General features: G+C 46.2%; 1 protein-coding gene across 3 annotated transcripts in view; it reads right to left on the reverse strand.

The window, feature by feature from the left end:
* Positions 1 to 18,174, reverse strand: part of alpi.1 (alkaline phosphatase, intestinal, tandem duplicate 1) — a 44,008-nt gene extending 25,834 nt beyond the window's left edge. Inside the window, exons 1-3 of one of the 3 annotated variants that reach the window (XM_080771130.1) lie at positions 17,965 to 18,174; positions 4,037 to 4,162; positions 491 to 606 (exon numbers count right to left, since the gene is read on the reverse strand). In XM_080771130.1, the coding sequence (XP_080627256.1) occupies positions 491 to 606; positions 4,037 to 4,162; positions 17,965 to 18,016 (294 nt within the window). In that variant the 5' untranslated portion in view covers positions 18,017 to 18,174. Of the gene's footprint in view, positions 1 to 490; positions 607 to 4,036; positions 4,163 to 6,300; positions 6,427 to 6,734; positions 6,892 to 17,964 lie in introns of those variants that run through there. The other 2 variants (XM_080771129.1, XM_080771131.1) reach the window with 2 other exon arrangements.
* Positions 18,175 to 19,326: the final 1,152 nt, after the last annotated feature.

Consider the following 19,326-nt stretch of genomic DNA (forward strand, 5'->3'; position numbering starts at 1 on the left):
TGTTTGCACATTTATGCGTCTGGGGGACTTTGACAGTCGTCACAAAACTCAGAGAGATGTTGTGTATAGGCCTACTAGAGTTGGGGTGTCTCACCTTAAGACAGGGCCAGGTATTGCGTGTACAGTGTGGTGTCTCACCTTATAGACAGGGCCAGGTATTGTGTGTACAGTGTGGTGTCTCACCTTATAGACAGGGCCAGGTATTGTGTGTACAGTGTGGTGTCTCACCTTATAGACAGGGCCAGGTATTGTGTGTACAGTGTGGTGTCTCACCTTATAGACAGGGCCAGGTATTGTGTGTACAGTGTGGTGTCTCACCTTAGACAGGGCCTGGTATTGTGTGTACAGTGTGGTGTCTCACCTTAGACAGGGCCTGGTATTGTGTGTACAGTTTGGTGTCTCACCTTAGACAGGGCCAGGTATTGCGTGTACAGTGTGGTGTCTCACCTTAGACAGGGCCAGGTATTGCGTGTACAGTGTGGTGTCTCACCTTAGACAGGGCCAGGTATGGGAAGCTGTCCATGGCCAGCACAGTGTCCTCCCCGGAGCCCCCCTCCATCTGACCCCTCAGGATACGAGCTGCAGACACCGTAGACACACCCATCCCTGGAACCCAGTCAGTGGAGAAAAATTGATTAAAAAAAAAAACCCCATCTGATTCTTAAGCTCACAATGAGTTGCATTGCGACAGGTTTGTTATATCTTGTAGATCGGCTATTTTTGATGAGCAAAAGAAAGACTCAAGTACAGTTAAATTGTACGTAAGGCAGCGAGTGACAGGTGAGAGTCACAGTGACTCACTGACTTAAAATTGTATGTGTGTGTGTATATTTGTTATTGTGAACGTGTTGACATGTTGATTGATTTGGAATATGAATAATGCTAGGCGCTTTTAATGTTTTTAATGACAAATTCAGCTGTGTCCTGCCGGAAAAGCAAACTGTGGCTGGGTTTTTACAATACATGAATAAATCAACACATAGGTGCTTTGATGTTTTCAAGGCAGCTGCATTTGCAGCATGCCTCAAAGACAAACCCCTGTGTGTTGACAGAAAGATGAAAACCAAGAAATCAACTATACTTTTGCCTTTGACATTTTTATTTAATCATCCTCACACCCCTTTCACTGAAGAAACCAGCTGGAGGCCTGATAAACAACAAATACATAATAAGCTTGTTTGTTTGCAGTGCTGGACAAAGTATAGTAAGTATAGATACTCCTGGTCAAATGTTACTCAACTGCAAGTGAAGTTGGTCAGAGTTACTGTCGAAGTGTCCTTGAGCAAGACACTGAACCCCTAATTGCTCCCGATGTGCTAGTTGGTGCCTTGCATGGTTTCCGCTGCCATCGGTGTATGAATGGGTGAATGTAATGCACAATCTATGTAAAGCGCCTTGGATAAAGGCGCTATATAAATGCACCATTTACCATTTACCATTTACCACTGGTGGTCCAGCCTGAGACATACCCGCGGACTGGTTGTTGGAGGGGGTTTCGGACTTACTGTAGGATGCATGCCTACATTACTTGTGCCCATGGAATGCTGGGTGACATGACATTCTTGTTGTATCGCGACATATTCCTTGATTTTGTGGATGTAACTTTGCTGCACCTGAACTATTTATGTCCTTGTATGCAATTTTCTCTGTGTGGACATAAATAAATTGTTAAAATGTGTGTGTGTGTGTGTGTGTGTGTCTGGCCTGGGCCGTGGCTCAGTGGTCCAGGCACCTTGACTGGTGATCTAGTCTGGCAGTGGGCCGCGGGTTCAACTCCCGATCCCGACGGCCTTTACTGCATGTCTTCCCCCCATCTCTCGCCCCATTTCCTGTCAGCCTACTGTCTGTCCCTCCATAAAAAATATTAAATAAAGGCGAAAGCCACAAAAGAAAAGTGTGTGTGCGTGCGTGCCTGCATGCCTGCGTGTGTTTGTGGTGAAATCCTGCTCGCTCACGAGTCACGACCACCCAGAAACCCAACAGAGTACATCTGATTAAGACCAGAGCTTCTGACAGGCAGCTAACACAAAACACTCTTAAAATCTGTGAGCCTTTAAACCTCTCTGCCTGCTAAACAACGCTAGTCCCAGCAGCACCAACACATAACATACCATACTGTACATACCACCCAGGCAAGTCATATTTGACAATTTAAGTATTTAAGTATTATCAAAGTCTTAAAGGTCCTTAAATTGTCACTTTAGAAAGGTGCAGATATACCCTGTATAGGCCTACACTTATACTGTTTACTGTGTGCTGGTTTGTTTACTGTTTACTGTGTGCTGGTTTGCTTACTGTTGTTGAGTGACTAAATTATGTTGCACAGTAAGGTAATCATCTGGGGACCCCCCTGAGGGTTTGAGAATCACTGCCCTATAAGCCAGTGTAGCCCCAAGCCAAGACCCAGCCCGCAACAGCCCTGCCAATCGGGCTCAGCCCTATTGGCATGCCGATAGGTTGCGCGTTGGTCTGGTGAGTGGGAGCCCCGGGTTCAATCCCTGCTACAATCTGGCGTAATCGGCAGGACGTGGAGCGTGATATCCTCGCGTGAGGGACATGAGGGACATCGTGTGCGCCGGTCCGCGGTGTGAAGTGAGAAGTGTGAGGACGTGCTTCAATTGCTTCGATTGTAGCCCCCAGCCAAGACCCAGCCCGCAACAGCCCTGCCAATCGGGCTCAGCCCTTGTTTTGCGACAGTGGCAAGAGAAAGACTGGTATAACGGGTTTGGAAAACATACGCAATCTATTTACTGTTGCTACGGCCGGGGTACCGGTCTGATTCGCTTCAGTTATCTCATGCAGATTGGCTACTTTCGGCGTTTGCGAGCACGCACACATGTGGGCATTTTGTTGTCCTCCTCGGCGTGTTGTCCCCCTCGGCGTGTTGTCCCCCTCGGCGTGTTGTCCCCCTCGGCGTGTTGCCCTACTCGGCGTGTTGTCCCCCTCGGCGTGTTGTCCCCCTCGGCGTGTTGTCCCCCTCGGCATGTTGTCCCCCTCGGCGTGTTGTCCCCCTCGGCGTGTTGTCCCCCTCGGCGTGTTGTCCCCCTCGGCGTGTTGTCCCCCTCGGCGTGTTGTCCCCCTCGGCGTGTTGTCCCCCTCGGCGTGTTGTCCCCCTCGGCGTGTTGTCCCCCTCGGCGTGTTGTCCCCCTCGGCGTGTTGTCCCCCTCGGCGTGTTGTCCCCCTCGGCGTGTTGTCCCCCTCGGCGTGTTGTCCCCCTCGGCGTGTTGTCCCCCTCGGCGTGTTGTCCCCCCTCGGCGTGTTGTCCCCCTCGGCGTGTTGTCCCCCTCGGCGTGTTGTCCTACTCGCATGTTGACCCCCTCGGCGTGTTGTCCCCCTCGGCGTGTTGCCCCCCTCGGCGTGTTGCCCCCCTCGGCGTGTTGCCCCCCTCGGCGTGTTGTCCCCCTCGGCGTGTTGCCCCCCTCGGCGTGTTGTCCCCCTCGGCGTGTTGTCCCCCTCGGCGTGTTGTCCCCCTCGGCGTGTTGTCCCCCTCGGCGTGTTGTCCCCCTCGGCGTGTTGTCCCCCTCGGCGTGTTGCCCCCCTCGGCGTGTTGTCCCCCTCGGCGTGTTGTCCCCCTCGGCGTGTTGCCCCCCTCGGCGTGTTGTCCCCCTCGGCGTGTTGTCCCCCTCGGCGTGTTGTCCCCCTCGGCGTGTTGTCCCCCTCGGCGTGTTGTCCCCCTCGGCGTGTTGTCCCCCTCGGCGTGTTGCCCTACTCGCAGTGCGTATGGCGCGTGTACATGCAGGCACCATGCAATTAAGGTTTTATCACTCTCATTATTCTTTTATTAGCCTTCTATATTATTTTGTTGATGACATTTATTAGCGTCTAATATTGAATGCTCTGTTGATTCAACAAATACGTATAATTACCTTTTTTGTGTTATCCTTTTAGCCTAAATGTCTGTCTAATAAAGCATTCAAATATATTATCTTTAAAACTTAAAAAGCGAAAAAGGCAAAAGAGAGAAAGAGACAGAACGAGAGAGAGAGAGAGAGAGAGAGAGAGAGTCCATGTGGGTGGTGTATGTCTCTCGTCCTACCGTCTCCCAGGAACAGGATGATGTTCTTGGCTCGATGCTCCAGGGGGCGGAGCTTGAGCGCGGCATCCAGCGTCCCCCGAGCCTGCGTGTCCCAGAAGGATGGGTCCTTCTCTCTGTCATGCTGCGCTGCTCCATGGAAACACACACGCACGCATACACACAGTTAGACATTGTGGTAGATATGTTTTTCTCTCCATTTTACACGTGTGTGTGTGTGTGTGTGTGTGTGTGTGTGTGTGTGTGTACACGTGTGTGCGTGCGTACATATTTGCAAGCACCCACGTGTTGTAGAGGTATGTAGAGTAGACCTATACTCTATCTAGGTCAGTCAGTGCTTCTCAAACATGTGAATCTGAACAGATGTCATATATGGATCCCCCTTAACAGAACATTTGTGTTAACACTTTCGGGGCCTTAGATTAATCTATCCATCCTATCTCGGCTGCCAGGATTGATCTATTACCTTTGGACCATACGCCGAAGTATTTGATCGAAAATAGTCCCATGGTTTGTTGTTGAAGAGAAAAACATGCATGCCGCCATTACGATGCGAGACGAACACAGCCTCGGCAGCATGTTGTAGTCCAAACAAACCCCCGGTCACTTGCATTGAACTTATTTTCCCAGAAGCCCTATAGCAGCCCAGAGCATGGCTTGATTTACGGTTTCGTCATCATAATGCGACAGCCTCTTCACCAGGTCCGCGACAAATCCGCTCTCTTGTTTTTAACAGTGAATTAAACACATTAAATAAATAGCGGGTTTAGCACCGACACATGGATTAAATAGCGGGGAACGCGGGTTAAGCAGTAGAACTGTTTTAAAGGGACATTTCACCCTTTTTGCAAAACATTATGTTAAGGATGTTTAGAATATTTAGAACACTTTCCTGGGGGTCTTTATGTGTTTTAATATGTGGTTTTAGATATTTTAGATATTTAGCAGTGAGCCCAGTGTCTCTGATGTCATGGACACTGGGCTCACTTACTTCCTGGACTACAATTCCCATAATGCTTTGGTGCACTCCTCCTTGGATAGGGGGAGAGCTGTCTTACTGAGACAACATGTAGTCCAGTAAGTAAGTGAGGCCAGTGTCCATGACATCAGAGACACTGCATGGCTCACTGCTAAAATCAAAAATATCCAAAACCACATTACATACATAAAGACCCCCAGGAAAGGGTTCTAAATGTTATAATCTTTGTGTCCCTTTAAACTCTGTTATAATTTGATGAACATACTGTAATATTATGTTTCCAAAACAGCAGATCTGCAAGCTCACACGCAGGGAAATGTTTGAATGGCTGCCGCTGAAGCATAACGTAGGGTTAAAGTAGTTAACCCAATAACCCATTCAGGAGCAAACATTTGTCAAACTGCTTCTTTCCTCAGTGGTCGGTTTGAGTACAGAATAAATGCAGCACCCCCCAAGACTCAAGAGGAAAGGAATATAAAACACACCTGAGGCAATAAGGCACGCCGAGAAAAACCAAGGAAAGACAAACAGTCCGTGACTTTACATAAACAGGTATGGACCGGACACACCAAGACAGAAATACACACACGTGTTCGCATGGACAGACACACGCACACACTAAACACAGACTCGTCAATTACACCTACACACCTGATTTAACCTTACTTAACCTGGACTGTCTGAAATAAAGTTCAAGTGTATACACGCACGCACACACGCACGCACAGACTGCCACTTACCCACGCACGTAGACTAGAGTATAATATGTACAAATGCAGTCACACATATACAGTATGCGTGGACACATAATTATCCCATTCTGACCTGAGATCAGATTCATACGAGGTTTCCACTGGACACACACTGGTCTGATGAACCCATTCTGACCTGAGATCAGATTCATACGAGGTTTCCACTGGACACACACTGGTCTGATTAACCCATTCTGACCTGAGATCAGATTCTAAAAAATGTCAGTCGTTCTTCGATTTTTCAAAAATAGCAGACCTACAAGCTCATAGCGCGCCACTCGGTGGCGCGCTATGAGCTTGTAGATCTGCTATTTTTCAATAGCTAAAGCATAACATGATGCTGACACCAACATGGGTGCCCGGTCAGAATGGGTTGTACACATTATTATGCTCCTTTCGCCAACACAAACATTCTCACTTCCCCGGCACTCGCATGCATGCAAGCCCAGTAGCACACACACACACACACACACACACACACACGCACGGACGCGCACGCACGTGCACACGCACAGACACACACTAAGTTTACTCACCACCAGACTCCTGCAGACAAGGTAAAACATTGTCACCGGGTGGAAACCTCATATGTCCAAACCTGTTACTTTTCAGGATTCAAATTCAACCTTATAGCAGATCTACAAGCTTAAAAAACTAAAACAACAACAAAAAACAGCTTGCCGTTCTGCTACTTTTGATGCTTTTGCATGATGCCATAGTGTGATTTACGAAAAGAAAAAAACGGGGGAAAAAGTTTAAATGTACGGAGATAAGAGGTTTCTGCCCGACACGAACGATAAAAACCTAACATAACCCCGTCCTCTGTCTGTCTGTCTGTCCGTCCATCCGTCGGTCCGTCCATTAAAGTGTCCTGTTTGTCCGCCCACAGAGAGGGCCACTAATATCCCAAACCAAGCCAGTGGCGGTGGCGGCATGCACGCAGCACAGTGTCCAGTGCTGAGGTTCTCACCTTGGCTGTGGTCTGTGGTGGGGCTGGCTCTGCCTGCAGCCATCAGCAATGAGAGCCCGGTGAGGACAATAAGCCCCTGGGCCCGGCACGGTGGTGCCTCTGGCATCCCCCCCCCCCTCCCAAAAGCCCAGGACCCCCAGACACACTCCGTCACTCAACGGAGCTGAAGTCACACACACACACACACACACAGAGAGAGAGAGAGAGAGAGAGAGACAGAGACAGAGGGGAGAGACAGAGGGTGTGCTAGAGACGCAGAGAGAGAGAGAGAGAGAGAGGGTGTGTGGCTGCAAAGACCTCCGGTCCTGCCTTTTAAAGACCCACTCTGTCTCTGTGTGTGTGTGTGTGTGTGTGTGTGTGTGTGTGTGTGTGTGTGTGTGTGTGTGTGTGTGTGTGTGTGCGTGCGTGTGTGTGTAAGGGCCCGCGCCAGCTCATAGGCTCAGAGCCACAGGAAAGAGAGAAGAGAGAGAGAGAGAGACTGAGTCAGAGAGAGAGAGAGAGAGAGAGAGAGAGAGAGAGAGAGAATGAGAAGAGCTTCAAGATAATCGGAGAAAGAGGAAGAAAGAAAGAGGGAGAGAGAGAACAAAGGAAGACAGCACGAAGGAAGAAAGAGAAAGAAAGAGACATCAGGGAGGAAGAGACATTGAATTGAGTTGAGATTGAATGGAGAGAGAGAGAGAGAGAGAGAGAGAGAGAGAGAGAGAGAGAGAGAGATTTGCCAGGACCACACAAGAGCACTCAAGCATCGCAGCGCAGGTCCTTTTTTTGTTTTGTTTAAAAAAAAAACAAGCTTTTGTTCATTTATTTCTAGCTGTTTTCTTCCAGCTTGCCATCTCTCTCTCTCTCTCTCTCCCCCTCCCTCCCTCCCTCCCTCCCTCTCTCTCTCTGGAACGCGTGTGTGTGATAGAAAGTCGAATAGCTCGCTCTTTGATGTGGTGAACGTATAATGGGTTCCTTTTTATGCGCCCGTTGATTTCGCTGGGAGAGACAGAGAGACAGAGAGAACCCAATTTGTGTTGGCATACATCATAATATAAATCATAACGGTTTTTCTTTCCATCTCCTTTCTCTTCAGAACCCCCAACCCCCAATGGAAAACAGCCTGGCAAGAGAACGAGAGACAATATTCTCTGGGCTGTTTTTCATGTTAGGGAAGATGGTTTTATTTGCACATCATTTCCATTTCACTAAGTCTCTCATTCTCTCTCTCTCTCTGTCTCTCTGACATCTTTGCATTAAAACGACCCCAATAACTTCCCCCCGCTCTCTCTCTCTCTCTCTCTCTCAACTTGGACGTGTTTCCGTGGGAAGTAAAGTCGGCGAAGGCATTTTTCATCCATGAGGTAGCAGCGAACAGGACTGCCTGCCCAATGAAAACTGCTTATTTTCCTGTCTTTTCTTTCCTGCTTCTGCCATTTCTTTTGCACAAACACAACAGTTTGTGTGTGAAATGAGGTGAGCGGGGCCAACTCTGTTCCGCACAGCCAGGGGGAACGGAATCACGGCCATGGATCCCCCCCCCCTCTCTCTCTCTCTCACTCTCTCTCTCTGTCTTTCACACTATCTCTCCCCATCTCGCTCTTTCTCTCACCCCGCCCACCTCATGAACGCGTCGAGGCTGCACCTCATTACCGCGCGTATAGCTCCAAGAAGACCTCTCTCGCCTCCTGCCAACCAACGCCGCGCCAAGTTTGCCAACGGGGGGATTTGCGGTCTGTCACGTGGGTCCAATCAAGATTCTAATAAAATCGGAGCAGTTATAGTGCCTCTCTGGGTGTAGAGGGGAGCGCAGAGGGGCCTCACATGATGGCGGGCGGGCGGGCTCCACCCCCCCCCCCCCCCCCCACCACACCACACCAAGTGAAAACACTGGCAAGGAAAGGCTTGCGGAGACACGTTCCATTTGTTAAGGGATCCATGCCCGGAGAGGGAAGGGGATTTGCGCTGCATGGGAAAACGTCGATTCGGTTTCCGCCGAGACAAGTGTAAACAGCTGGTGGCTGTTTCTGGTCTCAACGTGGATGATCCAATCATCGGGAAGATAAAAGGTTGCTTATAGGCGCCTTTGTTTGGTTGATTACATAGACAGCTTGGAGGCTCACAGGAGCCGTGTAGCCTTATGGGAATGGAGGCGGCTGGTGTTGTTTAGCTACCTACCACCGCCACAATAACATTAGAGTCATACTGTACAGCTCCCTCCAGAAAGCAGCTTTCTGTCCTTATACACCTGTCTAGCTCGCTGGAACTTTCTGCATCTTTCATTAGTATGTCCTGGAACTTTCTGCCCCTGCATCTTTCATTAGGATGTCCTTGTTGGAAGGCCGCGGTGGGACACCCTCGGGATTGATTGATGTCTCCCATGGTTTATTGGCTGGGAGTTCCTTCATGGTCTCCTAGTCCAGTGGTTCTCAACCAGTGGTCCGGGGACCACCAGTGGTCCTTGAGGGGGTTCCAGGTGGTCCCCAGCTAAATGATGGAGAGTTGGCAATGGTAACCAGTGGTCCTTTTTTTATTTGTTTTTTATCCCACGATTTTGCAACCCATTTCTTTCACCCAGTGTCAATTATCTAATCTAATCCTAATCCTGGGCGATACACCTCCTCTGCCAACCTGGGGGGGGGGGGCAGCGGACTGCATGACCTCATGCTTCCTTCTATGCATGAGGAGTCCAAGCTTCTTTTCACCTGACGGGGGAGTTTCTCCAGCCGGACGTAGCGCGTGGAAGGAACACGTTTTTCCGACCAGTTCCTTTCCCCTCCATCAGGCATACAAAATCCGTATGCGAGGCTAAATGTCATCAAATGGCGGTCCGTGGTTCAACTGCCGAAAAAAGAATGGGCCTTGATATGAAAAAGATTTGGGGGGGGGGGTCCCCGAGTTCCTTGGTCCGAGACCGTGTCAAGGCCGAATCAAATTATGGGCGAGACCAAGACGAGACAGAGTAAATGGAAATGTGGACTTGAGACAGAGACCGGGACTTCCAGGGACTTCCGTATAGTAGGGCAGGCTTCAGGGTCCAGCATTCACAGCCATATGGGAGAAAGAACAATACAGTTGAAGAGAAGATCCCAACAGTAGATTTACAGATCACTCTCTTGTGCACACACAAAAAGGAAAACATAAAATGTCCATAGGCTTGGCTGCTACAAAAACTACGGATCTACAGTACCAGCTCTGTGAGCTCTTGGAGATCTGGCATTATCACTATTTGAGGAAGTAAATAGGGCTCAGTAAATGGATATTGATCTTTGGTTGTTTCAATGTTTGCAAGAATGTTTTGAGACTAGTTGCCACTGCTTTATAAATGGTAAATATTTCTTCTTGAACAAAGCACTCGCTTCTCTTTCAGTTCCATGTCATATTTCCCTCTCTTCTGAATCTTTGTTGTCTGCTCATGCCATGCATGCACATGAGACTTATTTTCCTTTGTGTTTCATGCACGGTTGTTTCTGTGAATAAAAATAAATAAATAAAAGAAATGGCACAATAGCGTGACAGGCTTCAAAGTCCCGCAAGGCGTGAAGGGACCGAAGAAAGGCCTACGGTGGCGTATCGTATGCACCTTCCGCCCTCGTTCCCCTGCACGTTTCTGACTGAGCAGAGCACTACTGAAGCTCGCACAGGTTTACTCACTATAGTGAGTCAGTACACTTCAGAACCCTTTCATTGCAGCATCTGGATCCTGTGTTTGATGCCACTAAAACTAAATTACAAAGGGCAAAGGTTTAAGGGTTCCCCCTTCTCCCCCCACCACTCAGAGCTTTCTCAGCTTCCTCTCCAGCAACCTATGGATGCTGTGAATCACGGCGGTTAGACATAGATTACAGCTCACAAAGGGAAATGTTAAGGTTGAAGCTGTCGAGACAAGGCCGCGGAGTGTGGGTGGCAGTGGACCACACAGCCCTGCTTTCAGAGGACGGGCCAGAAAATGAGTTTTTCCCACTTTATTTCCAGGAAGGTCAGATTTATTGTACTTCTTCATTGCATGGTTGTGCCGCGCACCGGAAACAGCCAATGTACGAGCTCACAACGCATCGCCACGCAGTGTGCCACCGACCGAGTAGACATTAAAGGAGCATGTACAGTAGGAGCCATGAATTGGTTTATTGTTGTTTATATGCTTTGGTTATGTTGGCTGTTTACATATTTGGTCAATGCACTGGTCATCACTGGTATGTGGTCACGGGCCTCATGGCCATAGGGGCGGACACCTGATTACCTCAAAAGCACCACCTGTTCACCTGCTGAGAACAGACAGAGAGAGGAGGTGTGTGGTGAGGTCGCATTTTCTGTTGACCGACCGCCTAATTCACTTTATTCGTTTTGCATTGTTGTTGTTTTTTGCATTTATTGATAGTTACAAGTGAAGATAGACAGGAAAGAGGGAGAGAGAGAGAGAGAGGGTCATGCAGCAAAGGTTGTCATGAACGGGACTCGAACATCCGACACGCTGTCAGGCCAGAGCCTAGATGTGGCATGCGCCTGGACCACTAGGCCAGCGGGCGCCCCTGCTTTATTGTTTTGATTGCTGGAATTATGTTGCTATAAGTTTGTTAGTTAGTTAGTTCTTTGTGTTGCTGTAATGAACTCTCAAAACGCATTTAGACAGGAAACACTCATGTCAAAGTAGATTGACCATTTACTGCAACAAATTGTATGCCGTTAAACTTAAACATACAACTTGAATGCATTTTAATGTTAAAGCCATGCATAGAACATGCATCTATACAGTTTACTTCAGAGCCATGCACACGAGAATTCCAGTTCAACATTAAGGTTTACACATTAAGCAGTACATAAGTATGTGAGCCTATATATAGCCAGACTTCAAAAGGTCAAGGCTGGGGTGATGGAGGCAAATTTGGCAGCAGCAGCAGCAGTGTCTGTGAGACTGCCTTGTTGAGGGAATGAGGTGTGATTGGAGTATGGAAGTGTGGCGTCATGATCAGCTGAGAGGTGAATGACGAATAGGAAGCTATAGGCTGATTGATACAAATGCAATCAGCTGACTGACAGCTGATTACAGTTTAGGCATGCAGATTAACGTGTCCCTGTATGAACTAACGACATGATTCATTTGTCTGGAACTCTGGATCCATCTTTTTAAGCGGAACGCGTCGGTCAGTGACCTATAGTTTGGTCACCTCTTCTGCAGTGCATACAGAGCACTTCACCTAATTTTAAAGGGTAAGACCGCTTTTTTAGAGGTTTGGGTTGTTTTCTTACCTTATTATGGGCAAACCATTCCATTCCATGAATTATTTCGCTCCGTTGTGTTGTTTATTAGAAATGTAAGAAATACAAAATAGGGTCCATTGACTTCGATTGTAACGGCGAAACAGCTCTCAAAGTCACTCTTTTAGCACATAAACGAACGCAACAAAAGCTGATTCTGACAGTTTATGACATCAGGAAAACTCATGCATGTTTTCTTTTTAATAGAAAATGTCAACTTTGTCTTGTTTTGACTAATTTGTGTAGAAAGAAGATCCGGTAGGTATATACGCCGAACCGAATCACTGCTGTTCGCATTGAGTAAAAAACGATCTGATTGGACCAAAACTGTATACCACTCCTGAAGCGTATTATTGGAATGTTGTTGAGCCACGACGGGGATGTAAACAAATGGATTTGATCTCGTCCGCATACAAAACATACACAATGGACGTGTTTGAGGGAGACACTTTAGAAGAAGTGTCTGTGTCTGGGACTGCTCGTATGCGAGGCTGCAGCTGGGTGCATCTCAAACAGAGTGGAGACTTGTTTACAAAAGGAAACCTCGCAAGACGTCCCCGCGAGAGTTGGGAACACCGCAGTACTGCTTCAGTCTATCTCCGACTAAAATAGTAACTTTATAAATCTATCTTAAAAGACGGAAAAAAAACTGCATGAGTTTTCCTGATGTCATAAACTGTCAGAATCAGCTTTTGTTGCGTTGGTTCATGTGCTAAAAGAGTGACTTTGAGAGCTAGCTGTTTCCCTGTTGCAATGGAAGTCAATGAGCGACTATTTTTCATTTCTTATTGCTAATAAACATCACAACGTAGCGAAATAACTCATGGAATGGAATAGTTTGCCCATAATAAGGTAAGAAAACAACCCAAACCTCTCAAAAAGTGGTCTTACCCTTTAACCCCATTTTCATGGAAATGGTCCTCCTCAGTAAAGCTCATTGTAAACTGGCACTATTTCCATCTACTCCCTCTGGGTCTCAATGGTGCGTGGGCTATGGACTTGTCTATTTTGGGGTAAAACAAAATGTTATTTTTGAGCGGCTCCAAGTAGAGCGTGTCTTTGTGTGTGTGTGTGTGTGTTTGTGTATAATAGGTTATAGTTTAATATCCATAGACTATTTGTTTAGTAACAGTGGTTTCCTTGTCTCTCCAGCTCTTTAATAAACAGAAAATTCACTTCCAGGTGGGTTGCTATAATGTAATGCAGGTTCCAGGTTTGATTGCCAGCTCCTCTTGGCTATATGTGTCCTTGAGCAATACTCTGAACCCCTTAACTGCTCCCGGTGAGCAGGTTGTGGCCTTGCATGGTTCCGCTGTGTGAATTGTAAGTACATTGTGAAGCGCATAGGAGAAAAGCGCTATATAAATGCAGTCCATTTACCATTACTTTAACAAGGCAGAGATGCCCAACAGCACTGCCACTGAACCATTACCATGCATGTCTAATTTAGGCGCTCACTCAGAGATGATGTGTGCACTGTGCATGGCCTGCGTGTCTGTGTGTCTCTGTTGCTTTCAACGAATGACTGTGTGACTGTGTCTGTGTTTGTTTGACTTGGGCACGAGGAGGAGAAAGGCCCGACTTTGTCTCTGTCTCTGAGAGGAGTGACAGAAAATGAGATGAGCAAAGCCACCAGACAAACAGAGAAAGATGTGGAAAGACAACTGGCGCTCTCGGGCAGAGAAACAACTCCCAGCTCTCGTTATTACACACACGTAGAGAGAGAGAGAGAGTTCATCCATTTAAACAGGGCACATAGACAGTGACGGAAGTACTAATTTATTCATTGATACCTGGTGCGACCTATACGTTGTTTTTCTTCGATCAATACGGATGCTACCTCTGTGTCTCATTAGTTATTGCTCTACATGTAGCAACAGCATTATCTAATCTATGAACTTTTTTTAAGGTGTTAATTAGAATCGGCCTCAGGTATCAATTATAGGTTTAAGTATAGAAATATCAATACCACAATGCCGATTAGGTTACAAGTGAAGGTCCCGTATTCAAAATTTGACCTGACTAAAAGTATTTATTGGCATCAAAATGTATACGTATACCAAAAGTAAATTAGGCCTATACTCAATATGAGAAATAGCAGATCTACAAGCTCACGACGCTGTTTTTGCAGATATTTTCAAACAGCAAAATTATATATAGGGCTGAAAGTGGTTCACGTTCGTTTTGTAATAGTAATCCAAATCTGCAAAGTAACTAGTTTACTGACTTTTTCAAATAGTTGTAATGGAGTAAAAATATATTGTCTCCGAAATGTAGTGGAGTAGAAGTAAAAGTATAGAATATTGGAAATCTATCATACCTCCAAATTGTACTTAATCCATTCTGACCGGGAACCCATTTTGGTGTTGGCATCATGTCATGCTTTAGCTATTGAAAAATAGCAGATCTACAAGCTCATAGCGCGCCACCGAGTGGCGTGCTATGAGCTTGTAGGTCTGCTATTTTTGAAAAATCGAAGAACGACTGACATTTTTTAGAATCTGATCTCAGGTCAGAATGGGTTCATCAGACCAGTGTGTGTCCAGTGGAAACCTCGTATGAATCTGATCTCAGGTCAGAATGGGTTAAGTACAGTACTCAAGTGAATGTACTTAGTTACTGTCCACCACTGGTCATAAATGACGTAAAGCTATATGTATACAGACAGCATTGCTGTTGGGAGGCTGGCTGTAAAAGGGCCTTTTTTTTATGGAAGGCACACACCGCTTGTTTTAGGGGGACATTAATAAACGAGGCACCGGCCGGGAAACGCAAGTCACGTGACGTCACAACGCGACTGTCAAAGCCGCCAATAAGCCTGTTAGTCACATACGTAAACAACATCAAACGGAACTGGGGCTGAGACGGGCCTCCACGTCTGTGCGTAATTGGACCCATAAAGGAAATGAGGTTAGTGTGAAATAGAGACGTGCATGCACGCACGCACGCACACGCACACACACACACACACACACACACACACACAGAAAAGATTAAAGAGGGAAAATGTGTGTATGTCTATGCTGTATGTACTGTATAATGAGAGTGAAAGAGGTAGCAATAAAAGATCATTTGTGTATGATCTATAGCGTTGCATGTACTGTACACAGTGAAATCCTTAGAAAATGTTCACGTCATTCGGAGAGTGTATTCTAATGGAAATAGAAAATAATACGAACATTTGCATATTTGCTTGATCTTATACAGTATGCATACAAATAAGATAAAGAGCCAAGACACACTTGGAAACGGGGCATGTGCAGTGAGGAACGTTCAGAAATAGAGGGGGGGGCATTATTTAGTATCATTTTTAGATAATGTGCGGTATGGTACGGTGCGGTACGGTACGGTACGGTATCTACAGCTATTCATCAAGTAGGGGTTCAAGTTCAACTAGGGGATTATGATGTCATGGATTCACAACGCACACTGACTTACTACACCCCTAACCTCTATCCTCGCGTCCGGTTCGACACGAATTTTCTTACCGGCTTTCACGTTTCCGACCACAATACAAGGCAAAAGTGCTTCTGGAGCTTTACTGGCACTGCATCTCTGTTTGCTTCAGCCAGGACAGGACAGCTCTCTCAGAGAGAATTGTTCACAATTCACATTCACTCCCCCATTGGAACTAGTAATAGGCCTACTTCCGGTCTCCTAAAGTGGCGACGACCTACGTCACACAGATGTAGAAAAGCCAGTTGGGCTGTCTGTCTTGCTCTTCTATTTGTCTTGGTTCAGACTCTAACAGCTCAGTCCGTGGTGGCCGTGATGCTGCGGTTGAGCGCCAAGTTTTGAACATAAAACGGGATGAAAAGCTAAACAAGCAATTAAGGGCAGAAGGGAGTTCTTCACGTGGTCTCCTCTGTGTATCCGAGGAGCCTATTCCCAATAACTCCTCCATCACTCCCACACGACCCCTTCTGGGAGGCTGCACCGCCGTTGCATTCCATGCTCCACAGTGTCTCACTGAATCACGTCTGTGTGTAAAATCTTATTCTTAATCCTTCATGAACGTAATTATAGGTCCAATCTAACCAAATCCTAAATTCATACAATCTCTGTGTATGCATAAGAGCGTATCGGCCCTTGGAGAATCTCGAGAACCGCCCACAACCGGCTTCAAAGTAAACTCAACCTGCATACAGTGGTGTAATGTACATTTCATTTCTCCACTACACTACAATTATTTGAAAACCTTAGTTACTAGTTATTTTGTAGATTTTGATTATTATTACAAAACATACATTAACTGGGGACAGGGAGGAACTCCTTATGGTCCCCGGACACTAGGGAGACAAATCACGAAATAATTAAAAATAAAATAAAAAAGGGTTATTTGAAATAAGTGCCATCACTGAATATACCTTTTAACACTTCAGCCAACATACATTCCGACAATTTGTAAATAGCCGATCTACAAGGTCAAAATGTAACAAACATCGCATTATGAACTTGTAGATTGTAGTTTTTCCACCACTGCCTGCATATTGCAGACGTCCCGCGAGGGAGTGCGGACGGTGCCCGGCGTTAAGTTGCTCTGATAATCTCTGGTCGCCAAACAAGGAATGGAGATGCACTGGACATTCCAACATGCCCAACTAAGAGATGCAAGAAATCACCGAAACCATGTGCAGACTCTTAAAAAATTGTGGATTTTAGATTTGTGTTACCGTATATAGGTTATTGGATTTTCAGCTAGGCAATTGCATTTTAGATTTGAGGTTTTATATTGTAATCAGCAAAATAATTGATTGATGTTTATTTTAATGAAACGTGTAAATGGTAAATGGTGCATTTATATCCAAGGCGCTTTACATAGATTGTGCATTACATGCATTACATTCACCCAGTCACACACACACACACACAGTCATACACTGATACACTGAGGAAACCATGCAAGGCACCAACCTGCATGCTCATCAGGAGCAATTAGGCATTCAGCGTCTTGCTCAAGGACACTGCCACACTAACTCTGGGGGTAGTCCATTAAACTTTAAAACGTCGGTGATCATGCTCAAACTGCTGAATAAACACAAACAGACATAAACTTGCTTTGTTCCTGACTTGCATCATTCGTGACCAGTGCGGCGCAGCAATTAATAATTCACGTATTGGACCGTAACAGCACTCCGAGTTAAATTAACACTAAATATTTTACTGTGCGAGAGAGTGTTCGCCCTTCACTGTCTTCGAATATTGCTCAGAGAGGGACAGAGTGTACCGTGTGTGTGTGTATGCACACACAAACACATGCATGCACACTCCAATACAGAGGAATTGAGTTTACGCATGTGCATCTGTAAAATATGGTGTTTGTTTGTAATAGCTTTGGGTTAGTTCTTCTAGGTGATGTCAGAAGACGCACATGTTGCGGAGCTATAACTTAATTTCAGCGTGCAGTTTGTAGTGTACACAACTCCACATCACCTCATAAACACAGCCTTTCATGTGAACCACAGGATGACCACATGAAACATGTTGCTTTCTGGTTCTCAGACCTTCTCCCGATCCCTCTGGTGCAACGGCCACATGAGGAGAGTTCATTTAAATCAGTGCTTCTCCAGCGTGTTTCATTACAAGGAGCAGGACCCTCATCATAACTCTGAGGTGCCGTCTTTTCCACCGGTTCTAGAACTGGCTCCGTCAGTGATGTAACAATTAAGTTGATTCTAACCCCTCGCTAACCCCATTAATGGATTCTGAGATAGAGTTGCTCCCATACCAGACCGGTATCGGAAAAGTACTGCCTAAAATGCAATCCCAATTATGTGTCAGACTATACTATACCATTCCAATACCATACAATTTATCAATTTAAAGTACATTGTTGTTATTGTTGTTGCACTACTGTTTACTCTTTATACCAAGTTACATTATTATTTTACTAACAATTATTAATGGATACGTTTCCATTACGCGTTGTAGGCTACTATAGGTATATCGGCCGATACGGGGGTATCGTATTGGGAAAGAAATAAAGTGGCCTCACCTGTGCAGTTGTGTCCGACGAGGACAATCATGCACATGGCCGCTATAAGCATCGTCTTCCTCCTGAACCAGACCAGTACCTCTCCTTCTTTCTGTCCGTCGTCTGACTGGCGCTGTACTTTATTCTTTTTTCCGATTCAATAATAATTCTCATTCTACATTTCATATTTCACCCCCATTTGTCTTTTCCCCCCGTCTTCCACTGCTCTGCCTCGCTCCGCTCTAAAAAGCCCAGAGCTGCAGCAGTGGCCCCTTACAACCTCCTCCCCCCCCCCCCCCCACACAACAATGGCTGGCCAAGTTTCCTGCCTCCCAGGAATACAGAAAAGTAATAAATGACCCACGCTAAATGGAAAGGGGGTGGGGGGGTGGGGGGTGTTTCAACCACTTCCACCCTCTAGCCTTGGACTTGCATCTTTTGTTTCAGGGAGAAGACAGCGGAGGACACACACGCAAGCACGCACAGATGCTATGCTGTATACATACAGTACAGTACAGATGCACAATCACTCACGTACGCACACACACACACGTTTCCTCCACCAACTGTCACTGTTGCACAGCCTAACACACACACACACGTGCGCACACACGCACACTGCATATCGGATTTTTGAGTGTGACAGTACAGTACCGTGACAGTACAGTATAGTACAGTACAGTACAGTAGAGGGACCCCCTGGGGACAATGATTTCGGACGCTGGTTCATACAATCTACAAATGGACGTGTTGCATACGCATCAATACTGTATAGGGCTCACTGAGAATACAAATGTATTTTTCCGTTTTGTTTTTAGACCAGCATCAAACAACATAAATGTTGCACACACAATGTATAAAACATTAACCACTTAAATCCCCACCGACGACTCTCGCAGGAAAATAGCAGATGTGCAAGCTCACAATGTGTCACATTGGTGACGTATTGTGAGCTGGTATATCGGCTATTTTCAGCAAAGCAGTACTATAGGGTAGGGTGATAGAAAAGGAAATGGTACAGAGCTCTGGTCAACCATGTATAGGTTTTAAGTGGTTACGGTATACGGTATTGTTGTTGTTGTTGACTGTACGTTTGAATAACGTAACGTGATGGAAAAAGTAGGCTACTCACATGAAGTAAAAGTATCAATACTGCAATGTAGAAATACTCTGTTACAAGTAGAAGTCCCATAATCAAAATGCACTTGAGTAAAAGTACTGTGTACAGTCAGCAACGCACTACACAGTACACACTACACGTTTTTTTTTTCTTCGTTTTTAGCCATTGATAACCTTAGCCCTGAAGCCAAAAATAGCAGATCTAAAAGCTTATATACACACATGTATATAGGACAGGGAGAGAGATTTATGAGCTATAGCAGG

The sequence above is a fragment of the Protomyctophum bolini genome (genome assembly GCF_963924005.1).
Source record: "Protomyctophum bolini genome assembly, chromosome: 8".
In the NCBI taxonomy this organism is placed as follows: domain Eukaryota; kingdom Metazoa; phylum Chordata; class Actinopteri; order Myctophiformes; family Myctophidae; genus Protomyctophum; species Protomyctophum bolini.